Source organism: Chiloscyllium punctatum, chromosome 44 (assembly GCF_047496795.1).
Source record: "Chiloscyllium punctatum isolate Juve2018m chromosome 44, sChiPun1.3, whole genome shotgun sequence".
Classification (NCBI taxonomy): Eukaryota; Metazoa; Chordata; class Chondrichthyes; order Orectolobiformes; family Hemiscylliidae; genus Chiloscyllium; species Chiloscyllium punctatum.
Genome location: NC_092782.1, coordinates 54,014,233 through 54,031,372, shown reverse-complemented (window position 1 = coordinate 54,031,372; position 17,140 = coordinate 54,014,233). Strand labels below are relative to the sequence as shown.

Here is a 17,140-nt window from a genome sequence, read left to right as displayed (position 1 = left end):
CATGTACCTGCACAACTGGACATTTTTCACTGACAGTGCAGTGTCATGTGATTACCTCCCAGTCAAAGCAGCCTGTTTTTGCATGAGGCCTATTCTTCATGTGCTTTTCAACTTTCCCCCTATTTCTCATTGCTGTGAGTAATTAACTCTTTACAATTAACCCTTTATGGTCTGGTTTGAAGTTATCATTTTTAGGCCCAACACGCTAAGCGGGCAGGGAGATATCGGGTTGCAGTTGGATCACCCATGACCTTTTGAATGGTGGAGTAGGCTTGAGGGCTGAATGGCTTCCTACTCTTTGAATGATTTTGCATTCATAAACCTTCGTACTCATTTGCTGTACCAACACTTCAACTCTGATTCATACATCTCCCCCACTCCTCGGTTCTGCATCCTCTCTCCAATTGATAATAAGCTGGAGTTTTTTTTTATTCTTCCTGCCAAAGTGGGCAAGTTTGCATTGTCCCATATTATGCCCCATTTTCCAAATTTTTGTCTACTCCCTTAACATATTTACATCCCTTTTGCAGATTCCTCATGGTCCCTTCACAATTTACTTTCCTCCCTATCTTTGTGCTGTCAGCACATTCAACAACTGTACATTGATTGTATTCATCCAAATCATTAGTCATTGAGACACCAGCACTGATTCTTGTGGTACTGCAGTTGTTACACCTTGACCCATTTCTCCTGTTTCCTGTTAGCTCACTTATTCTCTATTCATATTAACATGGGACCCACGACACCAAGTAGTCTTATTCTGCGTTGTGACCTTTGGTCTGATACTTTGACAAATGCCTTCTGCAAACCTAAGTATATCACGTCCGCAGGCTCCCCGTAATCCACATTGCTGTGACTTCCTTGAAAAATCTCTAATAAATTAGTCGAAAAATGATGTCCCTTTCATAAAACCTTGCTGAGTCTACCCAATTGTATTGAGGCTTCTGGGTGCCTTTCTATTCCCACCTTAATGATAGATTTCTGCATTTTCCTTATGACAGAAGTCAAAACTAACCAGCTTGTAATTCCTTGCTTTCTGTCTCCCTTCTTTACCCAATGAACAAAAGAGCAGTCAAGATGTTGCAATTCAGCCACTGAGCTATGAGAGTGATTATGGATTGACTTGAGAATAAGCTGAAATGTCTTAGGACCGATTTGTTCGGCAAGTCAACTTGTGGCAACTCGCCTAGAGGAACACGTGGAAGGCTTTAAGCAAGGGATTGTTAGAGCTGTCGGCAATTCGCTGACCAGCATATTGAAGAGCAGGGGACAATAACTTGGCAAGTGGAATGATCATAGTACAGGCAAACATTTACTAATCATCACAATTGGATCAAAAGATTCAAAGCACCAGATTGTGTGAAAGATTGCAGATTTCTGAATTTGGAAAGTACCAATGTTGAAGTTGGATAGCATTTTCATGACCTGTATTGCAGATTTCTTCATCCTGAGTTTGATAAAAGCTTTGATAAATTTCACCATCTATGACAGTCTCTTCCTTGATTCTGCACAGCAAAAAACAGATTGTAGGAAGGACCACCTCTCTGAGGGGGAGAGTGATCCCTCAAGCAATGTTCCAAGCAGGAGAATTGCATAGCAAGTTCATTAGGCAGAGAAGCAGAATTAGGCAATTCAGCCCATTGAGTCTGCTCTGCCATTCAATCGTGACTGATCTGCACCTCACCCTCCATTTCCTGCCCTCTCTCCATGTCCCTTCAACCCATTACCAATTAAAAGTCCATCCCCTCTTTAAATTTACTCACTGACCCAGCATCCACTGCACTTTAGATTAGATTAGATTAGATTAGATTACTTACAGGCCCTTCAGACCAACAAGTCCACACCGACCCGCCAAAGCGCACCCACCCAGACCCATTCCCCTACATTTACCCTGCACCTAACACTATAGACAATTTAGCATGGCCAATTCGCCTAACCTGTACATTTTTGGACTGTGGGAGGAAACCGGAGCAGTCGGAGGAAACCCACACAGACACGGGGAGAATGTGCAAACTCCACACTTTGGGGGAGTGAATTCCACAGATTTATATCCCTCTGGGAGAAGCAGTTTCTCCTCGACTCTGTTTTAAATTTGCTACTCCCTTATCCTAGAACTATGACCTCTCGTCCTAGAAAGTTCCACAAGAGGAAGCATCCGCCCTGTGTCCATTTTATCCACACCTTTTATCATCTTGAGTACCTCGATTTGATCTCCCCTCATTCTTCTAAATTCCAGAAAGCATTGTCCTAAACTGTTCAATCTCTCTTCGTCCGACAAACTCCTCATCTCTGGGATCAAGCCAGAGAACAACCTCCAATGCCACGGCATCTTTCCTCAAATAAGGGGACCAAATACTGTGACCAAAGCTACTCCAGCTGTCTAAAGAATAATGAGAAGAGGATCATCACTGAGATTATTTGAGTTTTGAGTTGGTCGAGTGGAAGTTGTCTGTCCCTCGAATAGAAATAGTACAGAAGGAAGAGAAAGAAGGATGCTCCAGTAGTTAGACAAAAGCAGGCAGATGGGGGTAATTGCTGGAGGGCTTGGAGGACAGCTGTTGATGTTTCTCTAACAACAAAGCAGCTTGAATAATGTATTTGTAGAGGTTCCAAATGGAGATGAAATTATTGCTGATGGATTTTATGAGTTCAGCATTTTAGTGAGGAAGATAAAGCCGCTGTAGAGTTAGTTCAGTCAAACTGTTTAACTGGCAGCTGCTGTTCTTGTTGGTCCCTATCTGACTACCTCACCTCCCACCCTCCAATAAACACTTCCCTTCTGTAACAGAAAGACAATTAACTGTCGCAGGCTTGAATTCAATATTGCAAAATGCAAAGGCTGGCATTTATACAGGGCTTTTCAAAGCTTCAGGGATTCCCAGGCCACTTCATAGCCAATGAAATATTTTTCCTATATTATGACAAGAATAATGCCTCAGAATCGCCTGCTGGTTTACACATGGCAAGCTCTTATAAACAACAGAGTAATAAAGTCCAGCCACTCTGTTTCTGGTGATAATCGATTGAGGGATAAATGTTAACTGGGGGGGGGGGGGATACCACTCCCTCGCCTGCTGTTCCAAATAGCACCATTGAATCTTTGATGTCCACCCAGGAGGCGTCCCTGTTTAATGTTTCATCTAAAAGGCAGCACCTCCAACAGTGCGACACTCCCTGTGAAGTGCACTGTGGTGACAGTCCAGATTTTGTGCCCCCCGTCTTGCGAGTGGGACTTGAGTCCATGACCTTCCGACCCGGTACTACCCACTGAGCTGTAGCTGACTCTGTTTCATTCATCTCTAGGTCCTGTTCAGAACTCTGGCTCTTTGTTTGATGCAATTACTTAGCATTCAACTTGTAGAACATCGCCTACAAGGTAACTATTGTTTACTAGGGTTTTAAAAAAAAGGCTCTTTCTGACCAAGGTCAGCCTTCAGATGATTTCTTGGCCTTTTCATGTTCTTGCACGTCCAGGATGAAACATTGAATTCATTTGAAGTATCCCAGATTGAAGCAGTGGGAAAAATTGAGTCAGAACTATTGAGTGGCAAAGTTGTTTGATTTTTTAAACCTGGTGGGTTTAGCTCTTGGTTTGGCACTTACATGTCGAACCTGGAACAGTAACCTCCTAACTGGGCTTTTTTTTCAGTCCTGTCACCTATTGGTACTTATAATTAACGGAAACTGGAGCTGGCTAGACAACGGCTGAATGCCAGCAAGACCCCTGAGGCTGCATGCTGCATTAATGTAAGATATGCTCAGACAACATAACTTGTCAGGGAGGATTATTTCTGCTCAGTGATTCTGTGAGGGCCCCCTTTTCTTGTCTGCAGCATTGATGAGAGAGTGGCCATTGAGAGTGGAGATACTGTGCCATTGATGTTTTGCGCGCTTGTGGGCTGCCTTTTGTCGAGAATATCTGTGCACAAAGCATGCGCTGTCCCACATCTGCTACTGTGAGAAATGAACTGCCTTTGAGGTATGGTTGTGTGTGTGTGTGTGTGTCTGTGTGTGTCTGTGTGTGTGTCTGTATGTGTGTGTATACAATGTTGAGTTTTAACCTGATTTAAATGCCGTGCTACAGGGCTTGTTTCTTTTACGTGCTGTGTATGCTTTTTGTATCTGGCTTGCGTCTGGGAAGCATAGCAGGAAATAATTGTTGTGCATTTTCTGGTCCTTTCCTCTGAAGTGGAATTTGCTGAGTACTGTGAGGACCGAAAGAGTGTCTAAGGGTTGAGTTGGGCTTTTGAGTTAATGTTGCCTCCCCCCACCCCCCCACCTCGCCATGCCTGGTAAGGCTCCATTGTAGCCCACCACTTCCCCATTGGCACTGGGACTGAGCTCAGGGCACCAGATACAGTCGGGAAGTGGAGGAAATATAGGGGGAATTGGCAGAACCAGGTTTGAAAAATGCGGCCCTTTTGTTTAAATGTCTTGACAGGCAATGGAGAGCCCGAATACGTCCGTCTCTCTCTCTCCCTCTCTCTCCCTCTCTCTCTCTTTCTGTCGATGGGACATCAGAACAATGGAGCTGTACGAACACTTTCGGTGCTGAGTATTCTGCCTCTTCTGTTTGCCTTTTCTGTTCATGTCAAACCCCCTTACCCCCGGCTGATCCCAACTTTGATCCCCCTCCTGGTTCCCTCTATTTTTGAAATACCTTTGTGTAAGGAAATTTGGGTACTGTTTGTCAAAGCGGTTCCATGTTATGCCAGTTTTGACGTCCAGCCTTTCACTGCTTGAAATCGTATTAATAATTGCTGAAGAATTTCAGAGAGCAAAGTGTGCTTGTGGCATTAGTGGAGAGATTTATTTGTGCTTTCCCCATTAAGCAGAGAATGTCAGGTTAAAGAATCAATTTAGGTTGACAATAATTCCGCTATAAATCTGCTGTATTGCTTGTTACCAGATGGCTACAGTTATCATTTCACCAAGAAATGTGATGTCAAGTTTGGCTGCTGCTTGGCTCTGGGTATCTCTCTCTCTCTTTCTCTCTCTCTCTCTATCTTTCTTTTTTATTATTTTTGCCTGATGTGTAGTAAATATGTTGCAGACAACAGTGAAAGTCAAAGGACAAATGTGATTTTTGTGTTGCCTATTTGGTCTTGCTTCGTTTTCAGCAGCTAACATGAAATGTTTTGTTCTCCTGTGCCTTAATTTTGAAATGCAATTCAAAAATGCCTCAAATCCCTCTATTTGTATCTCTCCCCATTTTCTTTTGCTTCTCCTCCCCGCCAACGAAATGATTTTCGCTGTTGCGCTATACGGTCTGCGGCTGTGTGGTGCCTCTCCCGCTCCACGTCGTTCTTTCCTGAAACAGCAGGAGGCGTTGTTTCGGGAGGGGTGGGGGGGTGGGGTGTGGTTGAGTAAGTATGGCTGGGGTGGTTCGGACACTGTCATTTCTGCCTGCCTCACTGCCAAGATTAACAAAGCTGGCTTCAGCCTAGTGCTCCATCTGCCAGTCTGGCTGAGCTTGCTCAATTGGAGCGAGTCGGTATGAGTGACAGGCAGGCCTTGGACTCCAGTTCACATGGGGCTCCAACGTCCTTTTATCTTCCTCCTAAAACACTGAGTGTTAAATAATCTTATCATGTCCACAGCTCTACCAGAGAGCAAAGGTTGGAATTAAGATAAGTCAATTTCTGCTGCTTATTACAGTTCATAAATCCTTCTCTCTAAAGATGCCATTTAGATCCAATAACTGTGAATACAAACAGTCATCATTGTCCCCTCCAGATTAAAAACAAAATTGTTGTCCATTTTAATTTGTTTATAAATGTACTCTGAAAATGTCAAATAATGAAGTACTTTCTTTGAATTTTTCTTCCTGCTCCTGTGTCACTAATTTGTTGAATTTTCAACTTGCATCCCAGGTATAAACCTGTTTTTACGGATCAGCTGTTCATTAAAGAACCAGCCTAATTTTCATGGTCATTTTTAAAATCGATTCTCAATGTGTGGGCATCTTTGGCAAACAAGCTAGTGCTTGACCATCAGTGAGGGGGATGGTTTAGATCACTTCAAAGGCCATTTAAAAGTCACCCATGTTGACGTCACGTGTTGCAATTTGCCTCCCCAGAGTGCAGCAGTAGGGTGTCATGACACTTTTTGTTGATGTTACTTTGTAATGTGCAGATTTTTAAAACAAAACTGAATTCAAATTGACCCATTCCCTTGGTGGGATTTGAACTCAAGACTGTTAAGAGGCAGATAATATCCTCCCCGACTCTGGTGCACATCCATTTTTGTAGCAGTTGTCACTGGGTAGTGATGAGCAGGAACACTGGCTTCACTCTCATTCCTTGGATAATCGGGGGCACTGGATTTCCCCAATCCTACTCTCCTGACCACTCTTATCCCCTCCTTCTTACCCTTCCTTTTTCTTGCCTGTTTTTCCCTGTCTCACTTGCCTTTCTGTTCACTATGGGATGTGAGCATCACTGGCTGCGCCAGTATTTATTGCCCGTCCGTAGTTGTCCTTGAGAAGGTGTAGTGAGCTGCCTTCTTGAACTGCTGCAGTCCATGTACTGTAGGTAGACCCACAAGAATTTCAGAATTTTGACCCAGTGACCTTGAAGGAACAGCAATATATTTCCAAGTCAGGATAGTGAGTGGCTTGGAGGGTGGTGTTCCCATGTATCTGCTGCCCTTGTCCTTCGAGATGGAAGTAATTATTGATTTGGAAGATGCTCTCTGAGGATCTTTGGTGAATTTCTTGCAGACAGTACAACTGCTACTACTGATCATCGGTGTTGGAGGGAGTGGATGGTTGTTAATATGATGCCAATCAGTCAGACTGCTTTGTCCTGAATGGTGTCAAGCTTCTTCAGTATTGTTGGAGCTGCAGCCATCCAGGCAAGTGGGCATATTCCAGCACACTCCTGACTTGTACCTTGTAGATGGTGGACAGGCTTTCAGAAGTCAGGAGGTGAATTACTCACTGCTGTATTCCTAGCTTCTGACCTGTTCTTGTATTTATGCCGCTCTTAACTTCCCACCTGTTCTAGCTCACTTCTCATCCCACATTCTCACCACATCCCCCCTCTCAGCTCTTCCCCACTGCTTATAACCTGCCCCTCTCTCAAATACCAGGGTTCCCCACTCACTCCTTGCTTCTGCCTGTATTTCTGCTCCCTTCTCTCCCAACCCCTACCCTTCACCTGGTCCTCCCACCCTCCCCCCCCCCCCCCCACCCCCTTACCTTGCCCCTTTCCCTCCTTTCTCCTGCTCCCCCCACACCCAGTTGAGATCAGCTCACTCAGCACAGACCAGGTAAAGCTAATTTTATTTCGGCTGAAATAAATTACATCCTCAGCACTTGGACCATTCACGCTTATCACAGGCAGTCACCTATGTCGGGCAAAAGCTGTTCAATTTTTCTCATTGCTATTAGAATCAATTATAGAGGCTGCACTTATAATGTATTAAAAGTGCTGGCCATTTCAAACTATTCATATTTGGGGGTAAACAAAATTGCACTGTTTAAATCTGACCATTTCTAATGGAGCAGTTAGCTCCCGACTACATGTTCACTTATTTTTAAATGATCTCCCAGTCACAGGATACGTGTGAAGCAGAAAGAAAGTGCTGTTGTTAGATATGAACAGAATCACTCAGTTTTAAAAGACATGGTTTTCATCAGACTCTGCTGAAAAGTTAATTGAAGTGCCGGAGTGTCTGTGGTTTGCTCACAGTCAGCTTGTTGTGTTGTGTGGCCCCTCGTGTTTCACATGATCCTTGCTCTCTCAGTCCCCGAGATAACGAAGAAAAGAGGCATTGTGTTGCCACAATGGCTTATAAACTCTATATTAAGAAAAATATGCAACATTGGGATGCTGAGAGAGCAGGGCAAGTGACTGAGCACTTCATTAGGCCATAATATTGTTAGCCTTACAATCATTACCAGAGAGTTGAGTATGGCAATACACAGCAGTACTACAAAGGATAACGTAAAGAGATGCCTAGTGTGTGATCACTAATATTTATACTGGAACATCAGCAGAGAGATCGGTGTATGTTGCTGAGGTAGTCATTCACCACAACTAATTATTTTAATCAGGAAGGTTAATTAGCAGCTGGAAGAGCCAGGATAGCAAGTTCATTGCTTTCTGGAGAAGATGCCTCTGGGGCAGTGAAAGATGACAGACACCAATGTTACCCCATGCACTCCTGAGGGTAAGGTGGTAGAGGTTTCAGCAAAGCCACGGGGTTGAAAATAAGCGAAAAGCCCTTCCTGTATTGCTCCGAAGGAAGGATTTGCCTTCCTGACAACATCAAGCACACCACAAATTCTAATTTAAGTCCTACTCTTGAGTTTCCTCGCCATAGGATTTTCAGACTCATTGTTGATTCCCATCCCCAGCCCCTGTAAGCTTGTAAAAAAAATGCTGCAAGTGTTTCCTGTTGGTCCTTCCCCGTTGCGAATGCTTTCATTCTTATGCAAATTAATCATGCCATCTGCCCTTGCCCAGCAAGCTGTTATGAGTTCAAGAGTGTTTGCAGCACGCCTCTGTGTTGAAGGCATTTACTCTTCAAAATGCCTTGACTGAGGGATTACTGAATTGGTTAAAGCATAGTTCTTTGGGTGTCTCTTGGTTTCCATGATTCAGTGACTATATGCAGGAGTAATACAGCGACTGAACAAGAAGTAGCAATGGAGAAGAGAATCACAATCTGAACAGAAGCCATTCTCTGAGAATGTCATACAATGTACTTCCAGTAGAAGAAGACTTTCTACCTTTCTGAATAGAACTGTGGCAGTTTTGTATTTTCTTATTCTGAATGTAATAAGCTTCTGACTCAGACCAGATGACACGACTGATAGACACTTGAATCAAAAATTGCAACAAAAGCACATAATAACCTGGTGAAGCAAAATAATGTTATTGCAGTTCTTTTAGGGTAACCTTACTTTAGAGACCGTGATAAAGCACTAAATCCCAAACTATAACAGTGAGCTTTTGAATGAAAAGTGCTATGAGACAACTTTTTAGACTCTCAACACAAAATGTAATGATGTTCACAAGTTTCCTTGGTTCTTAACTGTTTATTAATAGAATGCATCTTGTATTAAATTCAAGCTTTAGGTGTGAATTTTATTGTTTTTAATCATTCTGCCTTTGGCAGACATATCTTCCATGATTGGAGCACTGCGCTTCATAAAGTCCATTGGCTCTCTCTTCTCTTCTAAATTGTCCCTTACAATCTACCTTTTGGCTCAGCCTTTTGGCATTCTGCCCTTAAATGTAGTAAGAATATTGAGGGCTGTAGCAAGGTGGGTAATCTAGAATAACAGAGTAGGCTCAAGGGGCTGAATGGCCTATTGCTCCTCCAATTTTTTTATCATATGTGTCTAGATATCAGAGTGCGTTTTAACCTCCCTGTGAATTGCCTTGTAACATTTGACTATATTTAAAGATGCTGGATAAATACAAATTGCTGTTGTCTGTTTTATTCCCCCCATTAATTTCTCCCTGTGACTGATGGTTCTGGGATGGGGTGGTTCAGCTCACTGGTATGTGTATTTCTCTCAGAGATTATGTCAAAACAAAGTCAACACTTGCAGACTGAAGAAATCCAGTCCTTCTGTGCATAATCACATGCCTGGAATGACACATGCATCCACTTATCAATCCCTGCCATTCCAAATCGTTTGGGGAATGCTTCTAGTCAACAGCCTGGACTCATTCCATTGTCGTTCAGACATGAAGTATAGATCTAAATTTGGTCAAGCAGTCAACACGGCTCCCTTTGGATTTACAAATGCCAAGCCCCACAGATGCTGGAAATGAGTAATTAAAACAGAAAATGCTGGAAAACACTCAACGGGCCAGGTACGAATCTGAGGAGAGGGAGAGAGGCTGAGGTAGTGTTGCAGGTCAATAATCTTTTTTTGTCCAATTTATTAGGGCACCTGGACCTGTGCACTGTGGATTTCAGCAAGCAAATCCAGGCACTTGTTCAGTGCTCCTTTATCGTGCAAGTTGATATTTGTGAGCAGAGACGAAAAATTTGCGTGACGTTTGGCAGTGCAGAACTTGTATATTGCTGAAAAAGTCAGATCTCTTGAAGCTTTTCTTTCTTGGGCACATCCATGATGCCAAATTTCAAATGATGCTTGTGTCAAAAAGTGCAAGACACAATGCTTTAGCAACCAGTCTCTTTCAGCAAATCTCAAGATCTGTGCAATCGAGTGACTGCTAATTAATTGACATCGAGCATTTTGTACTGGTTTGGGGGTCAGTATTGTTTCTGGACAGCCCCTTAAGACGTGTCAGTCAGATTGGAGCTGGATTGGAGAAGATGGTCATTATGCAGGATGGGATTTACTGCATGGATTTCCAGTAGATATTTGACTTCTAGATTACCCAACATCTCCAAGTGTGCAAGTATTAATAAAATGTTATTGTAATTCTGAGGAAGAAGTTAAAGTAATAACTGTTCCATTGAGCCTTGGATTGGAAATAAACAAAATGCAAGAATCTCAGAATTTGGAGGTTTTTTTCTACTGTCGAGATCTCATATTGAGTTTACTAAAAGAAGATTGTTCTCTTACTTATGAACCTTCCTATGTCAGAGAACCAACACATAATTGGACTTTGTTACTGCATAATTGTGAGTTGAGGTTGCTTTCGGATATGACTGTGTTCATCTTTGCTTCTATTTTGAATTGTTATTGTGTGAAATCTAAATCTTCCCCTGTCACTGCAGTTCAAAAAGTGATGTATTGGTTGTGAAGCTTTTTATGATGCCTTGAGAATCTAATACTTTGGAGGGTTCCCTTCCCTTTTGTTTGTGTTTCAATTCAGAAGTATTTAATCTTTTAAACGCGTGTCTGAAAAGGTGTAAGATGTGGCTTCACAATATATTACAATCACACCCCAGATGAGGATCCCCGATTCATTCCAGTTCCAGACTGGATCTCCCAAATGTTTCAGTTCCCTGCTGAGGGATGATGAACTGGCTTCCCATCTTTATTCACCATCTCCTCACTTGGTTGTAGCAAGGTGAATTTGAGAAGCATCCCTTCCTTTCTCCCATTCTCCCAGGACTAATGAACTTATGCTTTATAAGGGCGCTAATTTAGCCAGGCCTTTGTGAGATGATAAGAAGATTAATTACTAAACACAAGAAGAGATACAAATGGAACATGCACACACACATTAGAAATAAGAGCTGAGTCCACGAGATAAAATATCAGTCTCTGAATGATTTGCAAAAAGCGGATGGTTGAACATTGCCGTTGAGATTACTGATAGCATTGATATTGGTCACTAAACAGTTAGTTTCACAATCCCTAGTTTTGCAGGCCAGTTGAGATTCTATTGTGCTGATTCCTTTCAATAGTGATTGAACTTGTATATTCAGAGTGAGGAAGACTTGACCCATTTCCTTTTGTCTGGCAACTCTCAAGCTAACTTTGAGCATTCCAAATGAGAGAGGGTCTTTACCTGCAACACTGGGGTGACAAGGGGGTAGTTCTTTGCAGAGCATGTTAACACTCCAGACTGGTACACAGGAGACCCTTAGTCCCACTAGCATACCGCAGTAGAATTAAAACATACTTTTTAATTCTGTCCTTGTAAAATCTTCCAAGGAAAGAAAACTGAAAACATGGGGGTTAGTTTTCTGCCAGGGGTTATCAACCTCTTGTTAGCTTTGTCATTGCACTTCATTTGAGGTTCCTTGGACACTTTTAGGTGCTATATCCCATTGGTCACGCACTGTTTTTTGCCTGCCAGCTGCTAAAATTACACCTTCAGTTATTTTGGTATGTCAATAGCAAACGTTTGCTTTTTAAAAATAGCATATTTGAAATCAGGCCAAAAATACCAGCTCTATTTCAGGATTCTGATGTTAGTGAGTTTTGAAAATATTTGTAGCTCAGGTTGAGGTTGTGGATGTGAGTTTGCTCACTGAGCTGGCAGGTTCAGTTTCAGATGTTTCGTCACCATACTAGTAACATCATCAGTGAGCCTCTGGTGAAGCACTGGTGTTATGAGCTGCTTTCTATTTATGTGTTTAGGTTTCTTTGGGTTGGTGATATCATTCCAACGAGAGCTCTCTCAACAAGCACATTGATTTAGACCCCATCTACCACCCTCCAGGAAAAAGAAGCAGAAATGACATCACCAACCCAAAGAAACCAAAACACATAAATAGAAAGCAGGACATACCACCAGGCCATCACCAGAGGCTCACTAATGATGTTACCTAGTATGGTGGCGAAATGTCTGAAGCCGAACCTTCCAGCTCAGTGAGCAAACCTACATCCAGGATTCCGACCTGTCTAAGAAGTAGTGCCTGTGTTTTTCTCTCCTTCATTTTCTTCTTTTGCTTGTCAGCCATGGCACAGTTAGTAATGCACACACCTCTGTCACTAGGTTCAGGTTCAAGTGCCACTGCAGGGCTTGAGTCTGAAAATGGAGGCAGACTCTGGGTACTACACTGTCAGCAGTGTTTTTTTTTAAATGAAGTGTTAAACAGTGTCTCCAGGTAATCCTAACGTGATCGTACGGCCCTGTTTTGAAAAGAGTATGCCAGACATCACTGGTCCCCTGGCCAGTATACAGTATTCCTCAGACAACATCGCCCAAAATCAGATTATCTGGTCAAGTATCACATTGTAGACTCTGGGACCTTACTGTGTTTTCTACGATGCAGCAATGACTATTGATTTTTTTAAGAGAGTTCCAATGGTTGTGAGAAATGCAATAGAAACAAGATTGTGATATTGTCATTCATCGGGATTGCAATTTTTCCAACTATCTAGCAATAATATTGCGGCACTATCAAAGGATGCTCTTACATTCTCAAAAAACAAATGCCATAAATTCCCAGCCATGTGTAGTGTACTGACGGAAATGGGGGTTTAATTGTGATCTCTGATTTTCAAAAAGGTTTTTGGAATTGGCTTGCATGGCACCGACACAGTTGGATAAATGAGTGATTCATTGTCGGGGTGACCTCTTCAGAGTCCACAGGCTTTGTATAAGCTGCTTACATCGAACCAGCAACAGCAGCAGGTGGGCAGCATGGAGCTTGAGTGGAAAGCAGCGTGCACTTGCCCCAGAAAGTAGACAGGATGGTCAATAACGTTGCTTCCAGTTCAATGCGACAAGGTTAGACTTCTCTCTGATGGAATCTGCAAACTCCAACCACTGAAGGAATCAAATGAGTGATCACACTACGACAGCAGTCCAGGCTGTAAGCTCCTCAGACCTACCAGAAGCATTCTTTCTTTCAGCTAGCGTACCCAAGTACTGCTATCAGTCAGGCCCGGTAACTGGAGCAGAGATGAGCAAATGTTTGGACTGAAGGGTGCTACATGAGTGTGACCTATATTGGTCATGTTATTTTCCATTAGTGTATAGACTATCGCACCCTAGCTGGGATCATAGGAGAAGTCTTGTGAAGGCTGATGCAGTCTCTGTCTGTGGTAGATGTTCACGCTAGTTGAAGTATTTCTAAGACTCCTACCCTGAGAATCTCTGGGATCTTCAATTTTCTATACTTTGTTTGATTACTAATATGGTAGCCATGTTACTAGATGCTATTAAATTTGGTATTTCCTGCATTGAACCATGGTGTTGCCTTGGGTGACTAGCATTGCTGTTCTGCAGTCTGGTCCCTAGGAGTGTTTCTGTATTTGGGTGACAGTGGGGACTGCAGATGCTGGAGAATCAGAGTTTATAAAGCACAGTGCTGGAAAAGGGCACAGTAAGTCATGCAGCATGTGCAGAGCAACAGGAGGAGAACCTCTTCAAGAGTCCTAAAAGTCAGCTCTCTTACTCCTCGGATGCTGCCTGACCTACTATGCCTTTTCCAGTGTTTCTGTGTTTGCAGTCTGCACACACAGCCTAAAAGCTCCATTCTCTGTGTTCAACTAGAACTTTCCTGTGACAATTTGCCTGCTGCAAAATGGTGATTTCAACTTTGAGAATACACGCTCAAATCTTTGACTTTTCCTGTCACAGATTACATTGAAACTCTTCTGCCAATTCCCCACCTTCAGAAACCTTTAGTTACTCCTCCTAATATTTCTTCTACAGCTGCTTGTGATATATCACATAGAACAAAAAAAGAGTTTATGGTTTTGCCAACATGGGACTGGACACGAGTCACCATTTGCATACATTTTGTTGGATCGCCACACGACTCCAAGCCTACCCTCTTGTGTATCCATGATTTTAATCACCACACCATTTGTAGCCATCCCTTCAGCTGCCTAAAGCCTAAACTTTGGAAATCCCTCCCCAGACCTCTCCACTGCAGGCTTGTGAGGAGCACCTGTGGATTTATGCTATATTAAAGGGGCTATATAGATGCCAATGCTTGTTGTTATTCATTGCGCTCTCGAGTTGCAATGCAGCACACTCTGTCAGCAGATGCACTCGAAATATATGTTTTGAACAGACACAAAGAAAAAGAAGCAAAATGAACCCATACAATAGAAAGCATTTTCACCTTTAAAATTCCTCACCACTTGAAGGAAATCTTTGTGAAATGTTGTTGTGTTTACAATATTCTTCTTTCCACGTTGAGGATAAAAAAGGACCTTGGAAAACTTGAACTGTACGAGAAAGGTTTTTGCATTGCCCATCACGGTAGGGTTGTTTATTTAAATCCCGACTCCCCTCCCATTCCCACATTCCCTTCCTTCAAAGGTATTTTTCCTCCCCATTCACTGTTCCAGTTATCACATTCAATCCACAGGTTAAGTGTCTGCTTCAGATATGTCAGGAAGCTCCCACATGGTGAGCCGGGTGTGGTTTGGTTGCGGGTTCTGAAGAGCAGCTGATGTATAATGGCAGGAGAACAGGTCAAAAGTGCTCAGCTGCTAAAGACATTTTGTGAATGGCTGGAGTGTCTATGCAAATAGAAAGCAGAGAGTTTTGTCACTTGTTTTTTTTAAGGCTAATGTTACAATGGCTACACTGCTTAAATATATACTTGGCTATTTAATCTCCATCATCCTGTTCTGTGAGCCTCAGCTAAATCTTGAAGAGCCATCATCATGTGATGTTCAACTAATCTTTGTGCTTGTTCTGAAGCTCCACTGTTACAGTCTGCAGGGCTGAGCTTCTGCTCGCTCAGTATCTCAAGTACAGCTGATGATCTATTGCAACTAGCGTTAGTCTTCAGTGTATGAGCTGACCTCACGTTTGCCAGCATTTCAAGGTGCAGCAAGCCTCTACAATATCCTGGTACCCAGTCAAGGACTGTGCCAGCTGTACCAACTGGCATTCGAGCCTTGCGGTGAATTAGGAAGGAAGGAGCTTTCATTTACATGACATCTTCAGAATATACAGTCATGGAGATGTACAGTATGGGAAGAGCATGGACTCTTCGGTCCAAATCATCCATGCCAACCAAATATTCCAAATTAATCTAGTCTCATATGCCAGCACTTGGCTCATATCCCTCCAAACTCTTCCTATTCATATGCCCATCCAGATGCCTTTTAAATATTGCAATTGTACCAGCTTCCACCACTTCCTCTGGCAGCTCATTCCATACACGTACCACCCTCTGTGTGAAAATGTTGCCCCTTAGATCCCTTTAAAATCTTTCCCCTCTCACCTTAAACCCATAACCTCTAGTTTTGGACACTCCCACCCCAGGGAAAAGACCTTGACTATTACTGTATTCACACCCCTCATAACTTTATAAACATCTGAAAGGTCACCCCTCAGCCTCTAACCCTGCAGGGTCAATTCTGGTCCCCCTGCTGTAGGATAGGTGTTGTCAAACTTGAAAGAGTTCAGATAAGATTTATACGGATGAACTCAGATTTCTCCAGTTTCCTCATTTCCCCTCCCCCCACCTTGTCTCAGTCAAATCCCTCGAACTCAGCACTGCCTTCCTAATCTGCAATCTTCTTCCTGGCCTCTCCGCCCCCCACCCCCACTCCGGCCTATCACCTTGACCTCCTTCGACCTATCACATTTCCAACGCCCCTCTCCCAAGTCCCTCCTCCCTACCTTTTATCTTAGCCTGCTGGACACACTTTCCTCATTCCTGAAGAAGGGCTCATACCCGAAACATCGATTCTCCTGTTCCTTGGTTGCTGCCTGACCTGCTGTGCTTTTCCAGCAACACATTTTCAGCTCTTTATACGGATGTTGCCTGGGTTGGAGGGTTTGTGCTATAGGAAGAGGCTGAATAGACTGGGGTTGTCAGACAATAAAATACATGTTTTAAGTTTGCTTACTGTTGTGATATAGGAAATGTTAATGCAGTTGGTACAGAGGGAAGGAAGAGTCTGGATTTGTGGTGAGAGAGAAATGAACTAGGAGGCATGGTTGGGTTAGCCAGTATTTTCAATGATGTGGAAGTGCTGGTGTTGGACTGGGTTGGACAAGGTCAGAAATCAGAGTCGAGAGTGTGGTGCTGGAAAAGCACAGCAGGTCAGGCAGCATTCGAGAGGCAGGAGAATCGACGTTTCGGGCAAAAGCCTTTTATCAGGAATGGGGCAAAAGCCCTTCATCACCTCATTTCTGATGAAGGCCATTTGCCTGAAACGTTGATTCTCCTGCGTTGGAAAGGTAATTATTTATCACTTGGTTTGATGCCACACTGAGATTAGATTCAAGACAGGTTAGCGAAGGAGTAGGCAAAACCAGCAATTGTGTTGAGACTTCAACAAAATGCTTTTTATTTTATATTGATACTCAATACTGCTGCACATGGTGATAGTATCAGTCCCTGATCTCTATAGTTACATTAAATATGGACTAACCTATCTATCTTTGTGTGTTTATGACGTGATCGCAACATTCATTCGTTTCAAACACTTCTAACTCCACCTGCACGGTAGTATTTATACTCTGTGATGTGCAGCAGTGTGACATCATCATAAGGCTGCTCCAGGGTCCTGAAGCCCTCACACTTTATTTGAAAGATAGAGCCACTGAGTGCAGGAGGGAGAGAAAAAGAGTGGATATCACAATCAAAAAGCAATTGCTGTGCTTTGAAACACTGCAGTGTCACGTAGCTAGGGCAAAATGGGAGGTCCCCATCACTCGCTTTGTGCCTGGTATAATTTCCATGTATCAGACAAGGAAGGCTAATGGGAGGCTGCGCATGTCAATATTGTGCTCTGTACTCAATGGCTTTGGGAAAGATGAGTGGGGTAGGA

At 43.0% G+C, this 17,140-nt stretch overlaps 1 protein-coding gene across 26 annotated transcripts in view; it reads left to right on the top strand.

Moving 5' to 3' along the window:
* celf2 (cugbp, Elav-like family member 2) overlaps window positions 1-17,140 on the top strand; it is a 985,143-nt gene that overhangs the window by 595,113 nt on the left and 372,890 nt on the right. The window contains exon 1 of one of the 26 annotated variants that reach the window (XM_072562967.1): window positions 3,835-3,979. The exons of the other annotated variants lie outside the window; for them this stretch is intronic. Coding sequence (XP_072419068.1) covers window positions 3,933-3,979 — 47 coding nt within the window. The 5' untranslated portion in view covers window positions 3,835-3,932. Of the gene's footprint in view, window positions 1-3,834; window positions 3,980-17,140 lie in introns of those variants that run through there. 26 annotated transcript variants of the gene reach the window in all.